Source organism: Pan troglodytes, chromosome 9 (genome assembly GCF_028858775.2).
Source record: "Pan troglodytes isolate AG18354 chromosome 9, NHGRI_mPanTro3-v2.0_pri, whole genome shotgun sequence".
In the NCBI taxonomy this organism is placed as follows: Eukaryota; Metazoa; Chordata; class Mammalia; order Primates; family Hominidae; genus Pan; species Pan troglodytes.
In genome coordinates, this window is record NC_072407.2 from 105154733 (window position 1) to 105173886 (window position 19154).

The window sequence follows — 19154 nt, forward strand, 5'->3', positions numbered from 1 at the left end:
GAAAAATAGATTTTGGCGGATATCTGGCTAACACTGTGATATGGTATATAGAGATTGGCTCAGAATTGGATTTTGGTAGGAATCTTGGTTCTACCACTTACCATCTCTGTGTTTTTGTGTAAGTTATTTAATCTGTGAGGTTCTTTCTTCTTTATTGTATGCTTGATACAATGAATAAAGTCCGTATCTGTCTTTTCTTCCCACTCTGTGCCTCATTTTTCGTATATAGTAGTGAAAAGGAAACACAAAACTTCTATTTCATGGGGTTTACATGTCAACGGGAGCTTCCATGTTTGAGATCGGTGTTAAACTTGATTCAAACACAATTTCATAGTTTGTGGAAGCCCTAAGTTTCCTCAAGAGTTCTAAAAATTCTTGGGAGGATCACATACTCATGATCTCATCTGCTTTCTAGACTCATCTTCCTACATGTGTTGCCTTTTTATTTACCATATTGTTATGGAAGCTCAATTCAGCCATTTCATACATTTCCACCAAAACAACTCACCAGACCGAGCACTTGTGGGTAATGGAGACTTTCCTGAAGACCTTGGTAAGAGTGATAATGCTCATTGCAGAGCAGGAAACTCTGTAACCATAGTGGTCACTTTGGCTTTCAAAATCTTTTTATTAGCTACACAGTCATCTTGGGTTCCTGTTAGGATTTTTTCCCTCACCCAGTGGTCAGCATCCCACCTCACTGTTTGGATGTTTTCCCATCCAGTGGCCAGACTCCCATCTCTCACTGTTTGGATATTTCATGAGAATTTACATTCATTTCCTTTTATAATTTAGAGCAGTTCAGCTTTTTTAAGTTCCCACTCCAAAATCTTAAGTTGCTCAGCAAATAAAAGGACTCTCTCCTTCCAATTCTCAAATAGTATAGTTTTAAGGGGAGGTTATGATTATTAAGTGCAAACAAAAAAAAATCTGTATATGTTTGTGTACCCTAGGATCTTGGGTCAAACCAGTGCTGAGGTGATGAATGACTACAGCAAAAACTTCCTGAGGGCAGGAACTGTGTCCCCAGGGCCTAGTTCGGTACTTGGCAAATTGTGTTAGATTGGTGCAAAAGTAATTACAGTTCTTGCCAAAAAACCGCAATTACGTTTGCACCAACCTAATAGCATGTAGTAAATATTTTTAGAAGAGAATTACTGAATTGAGAAAGTGTTTGACGAATGTTCGGATGAATGACCAGCAATTTAGTAGTTTATAGTAATGCCATGAAGTAGAAAATGACAAAGACTGTTTTCATATCTGTATTTTCACAGAATTTGGTTGCAGTTGTTATAAAATAAACTAAAAAGTATCATTTTACATTTTAGCTATTTTACAAATATGGTTGTGCTCGGGTAATGATTGCAATAAAAAATTGCTGGTTAAATTTTTCTAAAATTAATAATAGAAAAAACGATGTTGGGAAATGCAGCAGCACAGAAAGGAGCAGAGGGCGACTGAGAAAGTAAATTAACATTGTATTGAATTCCTAGTCTTTATAAGCTTCTCTAAAAAGCGATTTTTAAATAGTAATCTTTTACAATCCGCACTACACCCCTGGTTGTGAGATAGTATTTCCCCTTCTTAACAGATGTGTACCTTGACGCTGACAGACTGGTTTGCTACCAGGTGCACGTGGAGAGCGAGCACTGGAACCCAGCTCTCCTAAATCTAGATCACGCTGCTGTACTTGAAGGCTAGATGTCTTTCTTCTGATTATGCGTGATAAGAAATCAGTAAGAAGAATAAAAGACATGTTTGAGAGCCAACATAAACTTGTCCGAACCCCTTACAGTCGATGACCGCAGGGAGACGCTGAAGAGCTCCGAGGCGGTCGATAGCCTCCGCGAGCTTTGCGTGCGCGTGCCCCGAGAGGGCAACGTCCACCGCGCGCCGCCAGCGACGCCGCCGTAGTGCTCCGTCGCCATAGCGACTACCCCTGGCAACCGCGAAGCTCTGCGGTCCCGCGGTCGGGCTACGGGTTTGAGCAAAGCTCCTCTCTTCCCTTCACTTCCCTCCGGACTGGTTTCTTCTTCCTTCCCCCTTCCCCCAACTTCCCTCCACCCCTTCCAATCATGGCGAACGGGACTGCGGACGTTCGGAAGCTCTTCATCTTCACTACTACCCAGAATTACTTCGGGTTGATGTCTGAACTCTGGGATCAGCCACTGTTGTGCAACTGTCTTGAAATCAACAACTTCTTGGATGACGGCAACCAGATGCTCCTCAGGGTGCAGCGATCCGACGCAGGAATCTCCTTTTCCAACACGGTACGGTTCCTTGCACTCCTGCCTGACCCCTGACCACTCTTCAAGTCCCCAGGTCCAGCCAGAGGGACTTCGGATCACACTCTTTAGCTTTACCAACCAGATCCTTTTCAGGAACCCAAGGCTGTCTCCACTTCTCCTGCATTATTGGCTTAGATGCGTTGGCCTCGTGCTTAAGCAGGTAGTTTCCAAGCTTTGCATCCTACCTGACCGAAGCATGTTTCCCTTCCATACATCTGAATAGAAGCAATTAGATTGTGTTTTATTTTAAATTTTTATACGGAGTTTCGTTCTGTCGCTTAGGCTGGATGGAGTGTAGTGGCGCGATCTCTGCTCACTGCGTCCTCCACCTCCTGGGTTCAAGCGATTCTCGTGCCTCAGCCTCCCGAGTAGCAGGCGCGCGCCACCACGCCTGGCTAATTTTTGTATTTTCAGTAGAGACGGGGGTTTCACCACGTTGGCCATGTGGGTCTCCATCTCCTGACCTCAAGTGATCCGGCCTCCCAAAGTGCTGGGATTACAAGCATGAGCCACCGCGCCCGGCCTATATTCTACTTTTTAAGAAAGACTGCAGATACGTTATAACTAAAAAGAAAACATTTACTTAGTTATTTTTATTTTTTTCTCTCCCCTTTTTGAGTTTTTTTTTTTGGTGGGGGAGGCAAATTCTAGTCTATCTTTTTTGGATCAGGCTCTGATTTTAACATTGCCCAAGGGAAAGATTAGTTAGGAATTTAAATTTTTGTGAAATGATATATTTCAAAATAAAGTTTGAATTCTTTTTTGGTGTACATCATGTGATATACTGATTTATTAATTGCACTGCTCCCTCCACTGGCAGGATTGCTTAAAAAATGGGTTGCATTTGCAATCAGGGCTTATATATATAAGCCTAAAAGAAAAACACAGAAGAAAATTGCCTGACACATTAAAGGGGACTCAGTAAATAGATTTACGTTAATAAAACAAAGACATATTTTAAACCTCTTCCTCTTGTGTTCACCCTTATCCCTAGGTCTAGCAGAGTTTTTGACACTCAGCAAAAACATTCAGTGCCTTTTTTTTTTTTTTTTAGACGCAGTTCGCAGTTCGCTCGTATTGCCCAGGCTGGAGTGCAATGGCACAATCTTGGCTCACTGCAACCTCTGCCTCCTGGGTTCAAGCAATTCTCCTGCCGCAGCCTCCCAAGTAGTTGGGATTACAGGGCATGTGCCACCACACCCGGCTAATTTTTAGCAATTAGTAGAAACGGGGTTTCACCATGTTGGTCAGGCTGGTCTCGAACTCCTGACCTCAGGTGATCCACCCGCCTTGGCCTCCCAAAGTGCTGGGATTACAGGCGTGTGCCACCGTGCCTGGCTTCAGTGCATTTTTATAGGATGATTGAATCATTCGCCCCATTCACTATCTTTATTCTTAGGTTTAATTCGATTGTATTTAATAAACATTTACTTTGAACTCAGTACATGCAAGGCACTTTGCCAGGCATGATGGGTTTACAAAGATATAAAAATGATGGATAATCATAGCTAACATTTATTTTCACTTTAGACTCTGTCAAGCACTGTTCTAAGTACTTTATATGTATTCGTTCATTTAATAGAGATAACAACACTTTAAGATAGGAACTATTCTTATTCTTATTTTATGGCTGAGGAAAGTAAGGGACAAAATTTACAACCTAAATGTTAACTTTTCTTTTTCTCCAATAGGTAGCGTAATTCAGGATAGAGCCCCCTGCTTTCTGCCTTTCCTAGACTCACTCCAGTGGCTTAGGATGACATATACTCAGCAAATGATAAAATCAGGACACACTGTTGTAAATGCCACTGAAAGTTCAGATAGAATGCAGTAGGAAAGATGGAAAGGGGTTTGGATTCGTGAAAGTGTATCTTGGCTTGGGTATTTGAAAGTTGAAGGTAGAACTTTTTTTTTTTAAGTTAAAGCTATTACTAGCAAAGCCCAACGATGTATCTGTTATTTTTAGTTGTACACTTCACTACAGGTTTTTAGTCATATTTGAAAATATTTTGTTATGTCTTCAGTTGTACTTTAGTTGCCTGATAGTTAGCGTGATTCAATAAGTTAATAAGTCAGCAAATATTTATTGACTACCTATTGTACTGGGGACAAAGCCATGAACACAGAGTCCGTATCTTAAAGGAGTAACATTGGAATGGACAAAGGTAGGCTAAACGCATGCTACAGATATATGTAACATAATTTTGGGTATTGATAAGTGCCGTTAAGATAAAAATAATGTTATAGTAGTGATGGGGCGGCGTGGGGAACTAAAGATATATAGGGTGGGAGATAATCCCTCTCTGGATTAGTTATCTTTGAAGCGAGATTTGAATGATGAGTTGCAGGCAGACATAATCTGGGGGAAGAGTGTTCTAAGCAAAAGAAACTGTAAGTACCAAGGCTCTGAGCTGGGTTTTAACTTAGTTTCCAGGGGCAAGAAAAAAAATCCAGAGTGATTGCTGAAGTTTATGGTATGAAGGAACATTGTGGTAGATGGAAAGGAGAATAAGGCACAGGCTGATCATTTAGGACATTGTATACCATTTAAATTGAAATAGGAAGTTATTGGTAATCTTAAGCAAGAGAGAGCTGTGGTTTATGCTTTAGGACAGAGGTTGGCAAAAAGTTTTCTGTAATGGGTCAGATAATATTGCAGGCAACAAGGGGCTCCATTGCAGCTACAACTTGGCCTTTGTAGTGTGAAAGCAGACATGTAATACTTTGTAATAATACATGTAATTGAATGGGAATGGCTATGTTCTAATAAAACTTTATTTATGGACACTGACATGTGGATTTCATATACTTTTCATGTGTCATGAAATATTATAAGCATTTGAGCAGTAACAAAGTTTCAGCTCCTTTCCAGTGGCCAAAAATGTAATTATTTGGATAGAAATAAGTGGCATGAGACCCATAGCTGTTCTTCCTACACAGCAGTGACCTTGTTTGAAAGCTTTTTAATGTGTAGACTTCTTTTCCTGAAAAAAGAAATGAGAATAACTGAAAATGTGTGTATAATGCAAAAACTTCCTTTGACTAGTATACTTCTCAACTAATGAACTCATTACTATGAACTGACCTACTTTAAACAAGATTGCTGTAGTGAATTCCAATTGAGTTCATCTGGTTCCGATTTAAAATAATCTAGCTATATGACAATTTAACAAAGTTTTATGCTCTTAACTCTTTAAGGAAAAATTTTCAGTTAAGATAAAGTTAATTTCAGGAGATAGACAACTTAAGTTCATTTTGGTAGTTTTGAGTGCATGTATAATTTTAAAAGCACCTTTTAAAATGCTTTTTCTAAGTAAGAGGGTAATTAATTACATTTTGTTATAGACTTTCTGGGTTACTAGAGAAGCACACTACTCATTGTGTACCTGGAGCCTACAGCTTTCATCCGTACTATTACTGATTCTGGCTAGAATGGACTCTGGCTGGAATGGAATCTGGCTGGAATGGAATCTGACTGGAATGGAATAGTTAGCAGCCAACAACGTATATATTGTTTTATGTTTATAAATAACTTATCAAAGTGACTTTATGATCTAATGTAAGTGGGAATAAGTTTTTAAACTGAAGTATTCTTAAGGAAAGAAGAGATAAATTGGTTTTAATATATTTATTTTTAAAGTAACTATTTTTTTCCAAGAGGTATAATTATAGTGATAGAACTTTGTCTACATTTTTTTCAAATATTAAATTTTATGAAGATAACATTAAAAATCATTTATCACTTTAGATTGAGTTTGGTGACACAAAAGATAAAGTGCTGGTGTTTTTCAAGCTGCGACCTGAAGTAATTACTGATGAGAATCTACATGATAACATTCTTGTTTCATCTATGTTAGAGTCACCTATTAGTTCTCTTTACCAAGCAGTACGGCAAGTATTCGCACCAATGTTGTTAAAGGTGAGAAAAGAAGCTGTCATTTTTTTTAACTGAGGTATTTGGATAAATGTTTTCATATAAACATAAATATCTATTTTTTACTGTTAATGTTAGTAGCGTTTTAATTTTAATTAAAATATCTTTTCTTAACTTTTTTTAACTTAAATTTTAATGTAAGTTGTGGTAAAAAATAGAGAAATTGGAGAAAGGTATAAAATGCAATCCACATCAACTCAACATTTCTACATTAAATGCTTTTCATAGTTTTAACTGTTGAGAGGACTTTTTATTCTTCTTATGAAGTGGAGGTAGCGGCAGGCTTTAAGAAAAATGGGGTTTTGGACAGTGTTTTGGGAAGCCAATTTGATTAGCAAAATTTTGATCAATCTTGGTTGCTCTTGTCTGTTTTTATTTAGGATCAGGAATGGAGCAGAAACTTTGATCCCAAACTTCAGAATCTTTTGAGTGAACTAGAAGCTGGGTTGGGTATAGTTCTACGAAGATCAGACACTAACTTAACAAAATTGAAATTTAAGGAAGATGACACACGAGGTATACAACCATAGCTTAATAAAAGAGTACAAAATGATTGTCTCATTAGTACATTAGTAAATGAACATATTTCTTCATAGATTTCTTCAAATACTTTTGGAATTTCTCTGAGCATAGGTTTTAAAAAATGAGTAGATTTATGTGGATGTAGAGAAGAGGAAAATATAATTGTTAATAATGTGCAATCTAGCTTGAGCCTCCAGAGTAGCTAGAACTACAGGTGCATACCACTATCCGCTGGCTGATTTATTTTAGTTCTTGTAGAGATGGGGTCTTGCTCTATTGCCCAGGCTGGTGTCAAACTACTGGCCTCAAGGGATCCTCACTACTAGGCCTCCCAAAGTGCCGAGGCAGTAGTTGTGTTCTATAAAGTCACTGTAAACACTGTAAACACTGAATTAGTGAATATTGAACCTTTGTTCCTAGGAGCAATACAGGATTAGGTTCCTTTGAGCCCCTGGTCATAACATCTCATCAACTGATCAATACATAACCTTATTATTTTTTTTCTGTTTAAAGACACTTTAATTTGTGTATATTGTTGATTCATTAACATTGACTTCATGGCTAACAGCACTGTAACTCATGCCTGAATGAAGTTTATCTAGCATATGTATTTTTTCGGTAAGGTACATAACAACCTTCTTGTGCTTTGGAACACTAGACAGCAATTTAGCACTTTTTTGGGGGCCATTTTAAACAGCGAATCACTAACAAAAAGCACACAGATCTGAAAAATGTGGCACTAAGTAGACTTCAGGAAGGACACTTTGTTTATAGTATGAAATAGGAAACAATAAGGAAGTGTCACCTATTTGACCTCAGCTAGGAGCATATGTGTTAGATGACTCAAATATTTTGCTGCTCTGCTGTTTTGTATTCATTTTTTTTCTCTGATATTCTATACCATTTTTTTCCCCTCTTGACTTTTATAGGTATCCTTACACCAAGCGATGAGTTCCAGTTTTGGATAGAACAAGCTCACCGTGGAAATAAACAGATTAGTAAAGAAAGAGCCAATTATTTTAAAGAATTATTTGAAACAATTGCAAGAGTATGTGATTCATAAATGGTTATATATTGGGCTTCTTATAAAAGTACTTTGGGATTCAATTTTTACAGCCTCTCTCTCTTCTGTTTTAAAGTCTACTTGATGATTGTGAACAAAATAGATTCTTTATATGGAGAAAACTTTAAGTTGTATATGTAAAATGAATTGAGAAATCCAAAACTTAAATTCTAATCTCTATAAAATATTTTTCTCAAAAACAAAATTACGCCTGGGCATGGTGGCTCACACCTGTAATCCCAGCACTTTGGGAGGCCGAGGTGGGTGGATCACTTGAGGTCAGGAGTTCAAGACCAGCCTGGCCAACACGGTGAAACCTCGTCTCTACTAAAAGTACAAAAATTAGCTGGGCATGGTGGTGAGCACCTACTCGGGAGGCTGAGGCAGGATAATCACCTGAACCTGAGAGGTGGAGGTTGCAGTGAGCGGAGATCGTGCCATTGCACTCCAGCCTGGGCAAGAGTGCGAGACTCCATCTCAAGAAAAAAACAAAAAACAAAAAAAACCCCAAAATTACTTTTCTGCAGGTATATAGTGAAAAACAAATATAACAGGTTTATCCATGCACAGGTAATACGTTCTTTTGAATGGGTGTTCACTTTGTTCAAATTAGCATTTTGAAGTAATCTGAAATATTAAAAGTTTTAGTTTTATGCTTATTTAACTGATTATTCCTTTATGTGTCTACATTGAAATTGAGTGACCATTTTAAGTATGAACATAAAAAGTCTACTCTTTTCAAAACAAATATATATTAATTTTCTACTCATTTCCACTATTATTTCAATAATATTTTAATAGACTGTTTTAAATGGTTTTAAGCTTTTTTTGGTAACAATGATGAAATATAGCATGACAAATCTGGACTGTGGTTGTGTTATTCTTAAACATAATATTATGAATTAATAATGAATGAATAAAGACATGCAAACTACAGTGGGTAGTGTATATGTGGAGTTGAGATCACCTTTACTGGGTAAATTTTAAAAAAATCAAAATTTAAAGAAAATTAGGCCAATTGTGTAAATGAATGAGTAGACTTACAATTTTTATATTCTGTCTTTTCATGACATTGATGTTTGGGGGGAAATTATAGGGTATTTGCATATGGAAGTAGTTATAAGCTGTTAGAAAAAGGAGGAGAAAATAATATGGCAAATATTAGAGTTGTGGCAGTTGAAAAGGCCTGGGAACATTTTGATTATATTACCCAAGGTACAAATATAATTATGTTTAAAAATTAATGCATTTTTTTCTAGGAGTTTTATAACTTGGACAGTCTATCCTTACTAGAAGTTGTTGACTTGGTGGAGACTACTCAGGATGTTGTAGATGATGTGTGGAGACAAACAGAACATGATCAGTATCCTGAGTCACGAATGTTGCATCTCTTAGACATCATAGGTACTAGTAAAAAAATGAACTTTTGGAATTTTGAAAACCTGTCTTATTTTGTTATCTTTTTATCCTTTAAGTCCTTACTTAAAATGCTCCTTTATGTAATACTGTAACTCTTAAAGCAAATCATGTAGCATTATTTAAATAGATATTTGTATATAGTTGGGTGGTATAAATCATATGTGTCAAATTCTTTGAACCATTGATATAACCAAATTTACATAGATTTTTAGTATTTATATATATATTTAGGCTATTTTGAAATAAACTGAAAAATTATTTAAAATATATAGGCTTATTTGTTAATATTAAATATTTTGACCTAGAAAATACCCTTGTCATTATTTTATAAGGAAATGTCAGATAAGTACATAAAGTTATATGTACAAATATATTTATTGCAGCATTGTTTGTGATGAGCAGAAGTAAATAGCAATTAGGGATTGTTTACATAATGCAGTATCCATACAGTATGCTCTGCAGCCTTGAGGAAATTGTATATATATATATATTTTTTTAATATATATATATTTTTATTATACTTTAAGTTCTAGGGTACATGTGCACAACGTGCAGGTTTGTTACATATATATACATGTGCCACGTTGGTGTGCTGCATATATATTTCTATACTTAAAAGGTGTAATGGTATATTGAAAATTGAAAGATGCAAAAATGCAAAGCAATATGTATGTGTGATTTTAAAAATATTTGTTACTGAGAGTGGTAGTCTAAGGACATGCATGTGGTATTTCATAGATCCTTAGTTGGCTAATTTGTATATTTTAAAAATATTGTCATAAGCATGTATTTTATAATTATTCTATAAAAATACATTTATTTCCCTTAAACTCTTTGCTTTATGTTTTTTTAGGTGGTTCATTTGGAAGGTTTGTTCAGAAAAAGTTGGGAACTTTGAACCTGTGGGAAGATCCTTATTATCTTGTGAAAGAAAGTCTGAAAGCTGGTATTTCAATTTGTGAACAGTGGGTGATAGTCTGTAATCATCTAACAGGTCAGGTGTGGCAGCGCTATGTTCCTCATCCATGGAAAAATGAAAAATATTTTCCAGAAACACTTGACAAACTTGGCAAACGCCTTGAAGAGGTATCAATTTGATTATCTAGATCTTTGTCTTCAAATATAAAGTGTATCTTCACTTGTTTGTAAATGTATTTTATAATCAATAAGCACTATACATCTGCTGGAAATTAGTTTTGTGAGATAATAGGAATTAAAGTTCTGTTGGACCAATTTCTACATCCTTTCTTTTTATTTGGTGTGAGACTGGTCAACTTGATAGTTGTGAGCTTATATTTTGTTTTTTATTGTAAAAAGATAATCAGCCCACTTGACCATGTATGGAAGCTTTCAGGGGGTCTTTTGGCTATTGCAATTGTTTTTAAGTTGGGACAACTTTTTAAGTGGTATTCAGTGGAAATATTTGAAACAATTGCTTAATTTACACAAGTTATGAGTTTCAGTAAAGAACATATATTCAGCTTACAGGGACAGGCAAAATGAGATTACTTAAAGATTGCAAAACTGACCATTCCTGCCTTGCTTAGAAGAACTATAGTTCTTTATTAGAGACTTTAAAAAAAAAAACAAAACTTTTTTTAAAAATGAAATATTTCAAACATATTAAAAAGTAAAATAGTATAATGAATGTCCATGTATCCACCATTCAATTTTAATAGTCATTGATATTTTTCAGTTCTTTTCTCATCTTTGTCTTCCCTGCCTTTCTCTTAACCTTTTTTTTTTAACTGGAATATTTATAAAGCAGAGATATTGTATACTTCCACCCTTAAAACATAACCACAATGCCATTATCACAGCCAACAAAATGACAATAATTTCTTAATATCATTTTATGTCTAGCCAGCATGTATTTATCCTGATTTTCTCAGAAATTTGTAAATAGTTGGTTTACTTGAATGAGGTTGCAGACAAGGTGCACCCATTGTATTTGGTTGATAGGTCTCCTGAAACATTTTTAATTTAAAAGTTTCCCCTTTTTTTATGCCATATGGCATTTCTCACCTTGCTATATCAGGACGTATGTGGTATCAGGTTTTCCCATTTTTAGTGCTGTTAAGTTTGATCTGTGAGGGTTCAGGTATGATCAGTCTGATAAATTTATTATAATGCTCTCCAACTTTTAAAAAATGCTTTTAGCAGTCATTAATCATGAAGAGTTACAAAATGGTGATTTTCTAATTCTGGTGTTTTTTCTGCTTTTATTAGTCATGACTTTTCTATAAGAAGAATTTTTTCTTCAACTTTTTGTTACTTTGAAATATAGTTTGCATAGAAACGGCAGTATAGACAATTGCTTATTTCTTTTTATCACTTTTTAGAACAATGAACATTAAGTAGATTAGTGTCATAGTAAGTTCCATTGGCAACCAATGAAATGTTTTTTGATAGTGTCATTATGAACCCATAAATTTTTGTATTTTATGTGTTTCAGTCCATTTTAGTTATTATTATTATTATACTCAATTTGTTCAGTTTTTGGGCAGAGAGTGCCCCTTCAAGTTGCCTCCTATGCCATTTTGACATGACTTCAGTGTTTCTTTCTTTCCTTTTTTTTTGAGATGGAATCTCGATATGTTGCCCAGGTTAGAGTACAGTGAGGTGATCTTGGCTCACTGCAACCTCTGCCTCCCAGGATCAAGCAGTTCTCCTGCTTCAGCCTCCTGAGTAGCTGGGACTACAGGTGCATGCCACCACACCTGGCTAATTTTTGTATTTTTAGTAGAGATGGAGTTTTGCCATGTTGGCCAGGCTGGTCTTGAACTCCTGACCTCAGGTTATCCGCCCACCTCGGCCTCTCAAAGTGCTGTGATTACAGGCGTGAGCCACCGCACCTGGCCAACTTCAGTATTTCTTTGATAGCTTTCAAGCCCCCAAAAATGTTCCAGCCCAGCCCATGTTGTACATTTTATGTCTCATACCTAGAATTAGTAATTTTTTTCAAGGAGCCTTGTTCTTTTTGGGGGCTATTTAACAACAGTCTGTAGGGGAAGTGCTGTTGCTTAGTTATCAATGCTGTTAGGCATTCTCAGTAGACAGAACTGCTAACAGGTAAATTTTTAGCAAGAGAAAAATAAATCATGAGTTTATACTGAGATTTACAACTAAAATAGAAGGAATTGTTTTCACTTAACCTTTTTGATTACCTTTTGATTGTTGGTGGAAATTTTTAGCTCAAAATACAATATGTGTTTCCCAGCTGTTTGTAAATAATAAAAAATAGGGCTGTTAACATGTCATTTCATTATTAGAGGTGCAATTTAATGCAGAATAATGAAAATCAGAAGTTATTACTATATTAAGGGTAGGCTCTAAAAATTTACTTAAATGAGCTGTAAGTATAGTTTAAACAGTTTTTTAAACTGTGTTAAACTTTAAACATAGTTTAAAAATGTTTAGGTCTTATATATTCACTAGATCTGAGCACACTTATTAATGTTAGTGTGAAGAAACAGTTATGTTTTTGAGCATCACTTTGTTGTTGTCACGTGGCAATTCTCAGGACTAGAGTTTCAGTTTTATTGTTTTTTTCTTTTTTTAGCAAACCTAATTTAAAGAAATTCTTGCCCAATATATCTAGATTTTAGACCTATTTATGCAAATGGTTGGATTTAAATAAATTCTGTTGTTTTAATACTTCATTTTAGGTCTTGGCTATTAGAACAATTCATGAGAAGTTTCTCTATTTTTTACCTGCCAGTGAAGAGAAAATCATATGCCTCACTCGAGTATTTGAACCTTTTACTGGCCTGAATCCTGTGCAATATAATCCATATACTGAGGTTGTATATATATTTGTTTATGTCTGTACAGTTTCCTGTTTATGTTGTTCTTTTTAAAGACAGATTTAAAAAATACTAAAGTCTAACAATGTTGTTAATGTATGTAGCCCTTGTGGAAAGCTGCGGTGTCTCAATATGAAAAGATTATTGCACCTGCGGAACAAAAAATAGCAGGAAAATTGAAAAATTATATTTCAGAAATTCAAGACAGTCCACAGCAGGTAAAACATTGAGATATTTCACTTTTAATATTTCTCTTAAGCTAATATATATATAAAAATATGTATATATTTACTGAGTTGATCCGTTGGGATGAACATATACTTATTTTATTTTATATTAGCTTCTTCAAGCATTTCTGAAATATAAAGAGTTGGTAAAGCGTCCAACTATAAGCAAAGAATTGATGTTAGAAAGAGAAACTTTACTGGCAAGACTTGTGGACTCAATTAAAGGTAAAAGTTTATGAGATTATAGTGTTTGCTTGAGAGAATATTTTTGTATATTACTTTTTTCTTCGTTGCATACCATTTAGGATTAAAGATACATTTTTCTGACATTTTCATGCTGAAGATTAATTTACTTATTCTGTTATAAATGACAGATTTTTCTGCATTAACAAGTTATTATAATTCGCTGTTTCATTTGATACATGGTACAGTCCTTGGGGGTAAGGACCAACTCATTATTTTTCTTTCTACAGCATTTGACATAGTGCTTGGTACATGGAAGTTATTTAGGAAATCTTTGCTAATTCTTTGTAATCATTTATTTGATTTAAATTTTATAGATTTTCGATTAGACTTTGAGAATCGGTGCCGAGGAATTCCTGGTGATGCATCTGGACCACTTTCTGGCAAAAATCTTTCAGAAGTTGTCAACAATATAGTTTGGGTTCGCCAGTTGGAATTGAAGGTATTTATTTTAATAAAAGATGAAGAGTACTAATTATAAAATCTGCTAAATTAAGGCATGTAGAAGGTACTCTAGAGCTGTAGTAAATATATTCTCTGTTTTCCTTGGCATGTCTGTCTAATTTTCATACAAAATGCAGAACACTGAAAAAGTATGCAGAGGAGTCGTAATGGTTCTATTCCTTCTTTCTGTAGAGATAATGCATCATTTATTCCAATTGCAGTTGTTCCAAAGAAATACCTGTATTCAGGAGGAAAATATCCTTTACGCTGAGTAAAAAAAAGAAAAATTATTGTTTACAAAAATGAGCTGGACATGGTGGTGCACATCTGTAGTCCCAGCTACTCAGGAGGCTGAGGTGGGAGGATCACCTGAACCTGGGATATTGAGGCTGCAGTGAGCCATAATTGTGCCACAGTGCTCCATGGTGGACGACAGAAAGAGATGCTATCTCAAAAAAGAAATATTGTAAAATTTTAGTAGTTGCAAAGTCTTACCTGCAAGTATGTTTATGTAACTAAATCACTTTAGGTTGGAAGGAAGTTAAAGGAAAGGTAAAAGGTAATTGTGGCATGGTCTAAGGTAGTGAGAGCAATTTATAGATTTAAGTGACTATTATTTTAATATTATTAAAATTGACCTAAGACTCTTATGGACTTACTAACTGGTATGTGGTTCAGTGTCTTGCATTAGACTTGTACAATAAATGTTAATTGATTATAGTCTGTGAGTAAGAGCAAGACCTCATGGAATATTACAAAAGCCAGCATATTCGACATTTCTGCTTATTCAGGTTTGTATTTTTGATGTTTTATTTTCTGATATATTCTGCCTAATGTTTTTGTCAGTCAGTTTTCCAGGGTGCTCTAATGTTCTCTGTACAGTTGTGGAGGAAAGGCATTTATGTCTCTTAATTGACATTCCCTTTGGCCTAATTACTATTTGAGCTTTTAATCGGAGCATGTTGCTAAGGGCCGAAATTATTACTGAACATGTTTAGCAGTAATGCTGAAGTTCTCAGAGTTTCCTCTGAAAATCACTGGGGCACAGATATTTTGAGGGCTGACTTTCCCTTTACCCTCCATTTTATTCTTGGAGTTATGCCTTGTATGGGTTATCCTCTTGTGTTTGCTATTCTGTGGCTGTATAATTCAGAAGCAAAGTCAGGGTTGATATTTTTATATTCTTTGGTGAATCTTCTGTTTCACTGTTTATAGATGAAAGGTAAAATAATTTCTGAATCACAGATCAGAGAAGGGGACTCCTTACTTTATGCTAATTTTTTTGGAATTTAAATAATGCACATGTCTGTAATTTGACTTTTTAAGGTAGATGATACTATCAAGATTGCAGAGGCTCTTTTATCTGACTTGTCAGGATTTCGATGTTTCCATCAAAGTGCCGAAGATCTCTTAGACCAGCTTAAACTATATGAACAGGAACAATTTGATGATTGGTCCAGGGATATTCAATCAGGTTTATCTGATTCCAGATCTGGTTTGTGGTAAGTATAGATATATTAAACTGTAAAATCCAAAACCATATGTTATTAATCCAAATACCCAGAGGGAATTAATTATCTTTTTCCTTTCTCCAAACTTGCTACTCCTCCTCTAATTTTTTTGTTTGTTTGTTTTTGATCATCAACTTTTAATTCATTAAGGCTGGAAACTTTGATGATTTAGTTAACTGCTTCCCTCTTGTTTCTCTTATCTGTTCCCCAGAATTATGGATTCCCATTTTAGGATTAGTCTTTCCCCATGTTTTTTTGTTATTGGTATTTATATGTTTTTCTACCTGTTTACATTAATATTATATGCACACACACACATACACTTTAAACAATGTTGCAGTTTTGTAAAATTGTATTATTTTTAAACTCCTTGAGACAGAGTATTTCTTCATGGTGCCCCACGTAGTATGGCTTTGGTAAATATTTATTGAGCTATATTGAATGTATTAATGAGTTAACCTTATTAATTCTAATGGGAATTTAAATCTGGAATTCTGGCTCTGGAGGAAAAATAGAGGAAACTGAACGGTGTTAGGGCATAGTGATTATAATTTTATGCCATTTAGCTCTTTTTCCTTCTACTTTGAGCCTAAAACATGAGAGAGACTCCAGGCAAGAAAAACAAAAAACAAAAAAAAAAACCAGGGCTTTAGTCAACTAATTTTGGAAAATTTGCATACTTTATCATTAGAGCTTCAGTGGAGGTCCACTAGCATGGTAGCATACCAGCGGTCTGAGATCTGCTGTTAGTAAGTTTGTTTAACTTTGTTCCTTCCACACAGCATTTCTCATTAGGCTTTGAAATCCCCTCCTCCTGCCCTTTTTTTTTTTAGACCCATTTTTTGTCCCATAGAATCATCAGTGTGTTTTTGGACATATTTTGGGAAATGCTGGTATATACAAACTAACTTTGAAGATCAATCCTGAATAAAGGCAAAAAGAGTCACCATAATAGTTTACTGACATGATTTATTTGTATATAGGAAAATTTGGGCTAAATCATCATTTTAAGCCATTTTAAAGTGTTCTACTTTTTATTATATTTTGTTTTATATGCTATTAAATAAGCTGAATACTTTTGTTCTTTGCTTTTCAGTAAGTTACCTTCTAATACCTGCAATTTTTCTTAATTGTGAGGGTGATTTGAAATAATGAGGCTGGGTGTGGTGGCTCATGCCTGTAATCCCAGTACTTTGGGAGGCCAAGGTGGGAGGATCACTTGAACCCAGGAGTTTGAGACCAGCCTGAGCAACATGGCGAAATCCTCTCTCTACAAAAGACAAAAAAATTAGCCGAACATGGTGGCTTGCCTGTTGTCCCAGTTACTCAGGAGACTGAGATGGGAGGAATCCTTGAGCTCAGGGAGGTCAAGGCTGTAGTGAGCCATGATCGCTGTACTGCACTCCAGCCTGGGTGTTGGAGCAATACCCTGTCTCAAAAAAAAAAAAAAAAAAAAAAAAAAAAAAGCAGCATTATATAAACCTAATCCTAAAGGAAGTTGATGAAAGCATAATACCTGTTGCTGAATTTAGTTCAAGCATTTTTACAATCCATTCTGATTTGAGTTCCCCAAAGTAATATTTGCTATTATAGCCTTTACAAGAAACACAAAAAAGGACAATTATTAGGTAGTGAAACAAAGGGTAGAAGAATGAAACGTTTTAATATCTCTACTCCTACCATTTTGATATTCCTTATTATTGATGTTTTAATAAAAGTACTAAAGAAGCAAGTACACTGATTTTTTTAAAAATCAAAGATACCTTTAGAAAATGAATCAAAATTTTTTCTTTATGGTGGATATGATGTCAATTTTGAGTTTTAGCTGAAAGTTAAGAGATTGATTTTTCTTACTTTAAAACTGCTTGGTTGAAATATTAATGTGATGATGTATTTTGGATATTGCAGTTTGTTTCCAAAATCTGAATTGTGAAATAATATATGGAAAAAACCCACAACTTAAAAGCTATAATTAAAAAGTTTTTTTTTACTTTGAGCTAATACTAGATATACAGAAAAGTTGTAAAAAACTATTATGTTTATTAGTCAAAACAGTGAGAACATGAAACTTAACAGGTTATTTATTTTGTTTTATAGTATTGAGGCTAGTAGTCGAATTATGGAATTGGATTCTAAAGATGGATCACTAAAAGTGCATTATTCAGATCGTTTGGTGATTCTTCTGAGAGAAGTTCGTCAGCTCTCTGCGCTTGGCTTTGTTATTCCTGCCAAAATTCAGCAAGTTGCAAACATTGCACAGAAATTCTGCAAGCAAGCAATTATTCTTAAACAAGTATGAAATTACATTTTTTGAATACCTGCCTATTTGGAGTTCGTTACATTAAACTAGAATATGCTAAAGGCTTTTTTTTTTTTTTTAGGCTCATAGAATAGCACTGCCAGCTGTGAAATTATGTTTTACTAAATGAGTCCATTACAAAATTTGCTTTGTAACCTATAAGGAATTTATTAAATTATTATTGTTTATTGCTTTTCACTCTAAAAAGCATTTAGAAAATAGTATGTTATTCTTCCTTCTTTTGTTTCATGTTACTTGCATGGGTTTTAAAGGGCCTTCTAATTAAGGAGTCCTCTGCCTGCCTTCTAGGAGCAGAGTCATAAAGAATTATCAGGTTGATGAATGGTTTCTGTTTCTAGTATTTTCTCAGTCTACCTATGGGCACATTGCCATCATTTCACTTGTCTAAAAATCAACTATTATCAGCTCACAGTCTAGCTCCAAAACATGGCATACAAGTCCCTTCTTAATCATGACCCAACTAAACTGACTGGTTTTGGCCTTTACTACTTATGCACTTCCCTGTCACACTGTACCCTATGCTTCAGTAATATAAAACTTTGCTTTTATCTGAACATGTCTCCATGCATTGAAATCTGTTCTCTGATTGGAAAACTCAGTGTGATTGTTTAATTTCCAATTCACAAGTCACTTTCTCTGTTGTGTCTTTCTTTAGTTGATTTTTATTCTTTGGGCAGTGTGAAAATCACTGTTATAATACTGCTCATATTGTGTCTGATTTTTTTCATTTTTTCTTTGACTTGATTATTATATTTTAGATGGCAGGAACAGTATCTTGTATATTTGGCCTTTCATTTATTCTTTTATTCAACAAGGATTCATTGAATATCTACCCTGTCAGGCATAGCATAGGATATAAAAATGAATACAGTACTATCATAGTCAGGCACAGAATTTCTTAGCCTCTTTACTTTTGATAGTTTGGATCAATTCTTTTTTTAGGGGGCTGTGCTTTGCTTTATATGCTTTTTATTGGCATTCCTGTCCTGCACCTAGTATATCCATTAGCATCTGCTTAGCACTGCCAATCAAAAATATCTCTAGATATTGCCAAATGTTCCCTGAGGTATACTCTGCTTTGGTTGAGAATCACTGGTCTAGTGGGAGAGAGTAAACTAAACATTGAGTGCTCATTAAATATCAGGCCTTGTGGTAGATGCTTTCATTATGTTATTTTTAATTAATTCCCCATTGTACCACTGATCTAACTGAGGATCAGATGTTTAACAAAGTTTTCCCAGTTTCACATAGATAGTAAGTCATGAAGCTGGGATTTGATATCAAGTTTCTCTGACTCTAGAACTCATATTTTTTTTTTTTTTTTTTTTTTGAGACGGAGTCTCACTCTGTTGCCCAGGCTGGAGTGCAGTGGTGCCA

At 35.0% G+C, this 19154-nt stretch overlaps 1 protein-coding gene across 4 annotated transcripts in view; it reads left to right on the forward strand.

Moving 5' to 3' along the window:
* The first annotated feature begins 1591 nt into the window (after nt 1–1591).
* DYNC2H1 (dynein cytoplasmic 2 heavy chain 1) overlaps nt 1592–19154 on the forward strand; it is a 374133-nt gene continuing 356570 nt past the window's right edge. For all 4 annotated transcript variants that reach the window (XM_063784470.1, XM_063784471.1, XM_063784472.1 and 1 more), the window contains exons 1-12: nt 1592–2270; nt 6037–6207; nt 6603–6738; nt 7674–7792; nt 9067–9211; nt 10080–10312; nt 12895–13029; nt 13137–13250; nt 13373–13484; nt 13820–13944; nt 15273–15448; nt 17555–17750. In XM_063784470.1, coding sequence (XP_063640540.1) covers nt 2076–2270; nt 6037–6207; nt 6603–6738; nt 7674–7792; nt 9067–9211; nt 10080–10312; nt 12895–13029; nt 13137–13250; nt 13373–13484; nt 13820–13944; nt 15273–15448; nt 17555–17750 — 1857 coding nt within the window. In that variant the 5' untranslated portion in view covers nt 1592–2075. The remainder of the gene's footprint in view (nt 2271–6036; nt 6208–6602; nt 6739–7673; nt 7793–9066; nt 9212–10079; nt 10313–12894; nt 13030–13136; nt 13251–13372; nt 13485–13819; nt 13945–15272; nt 15449–17554; nt 17751–19154) is intronic.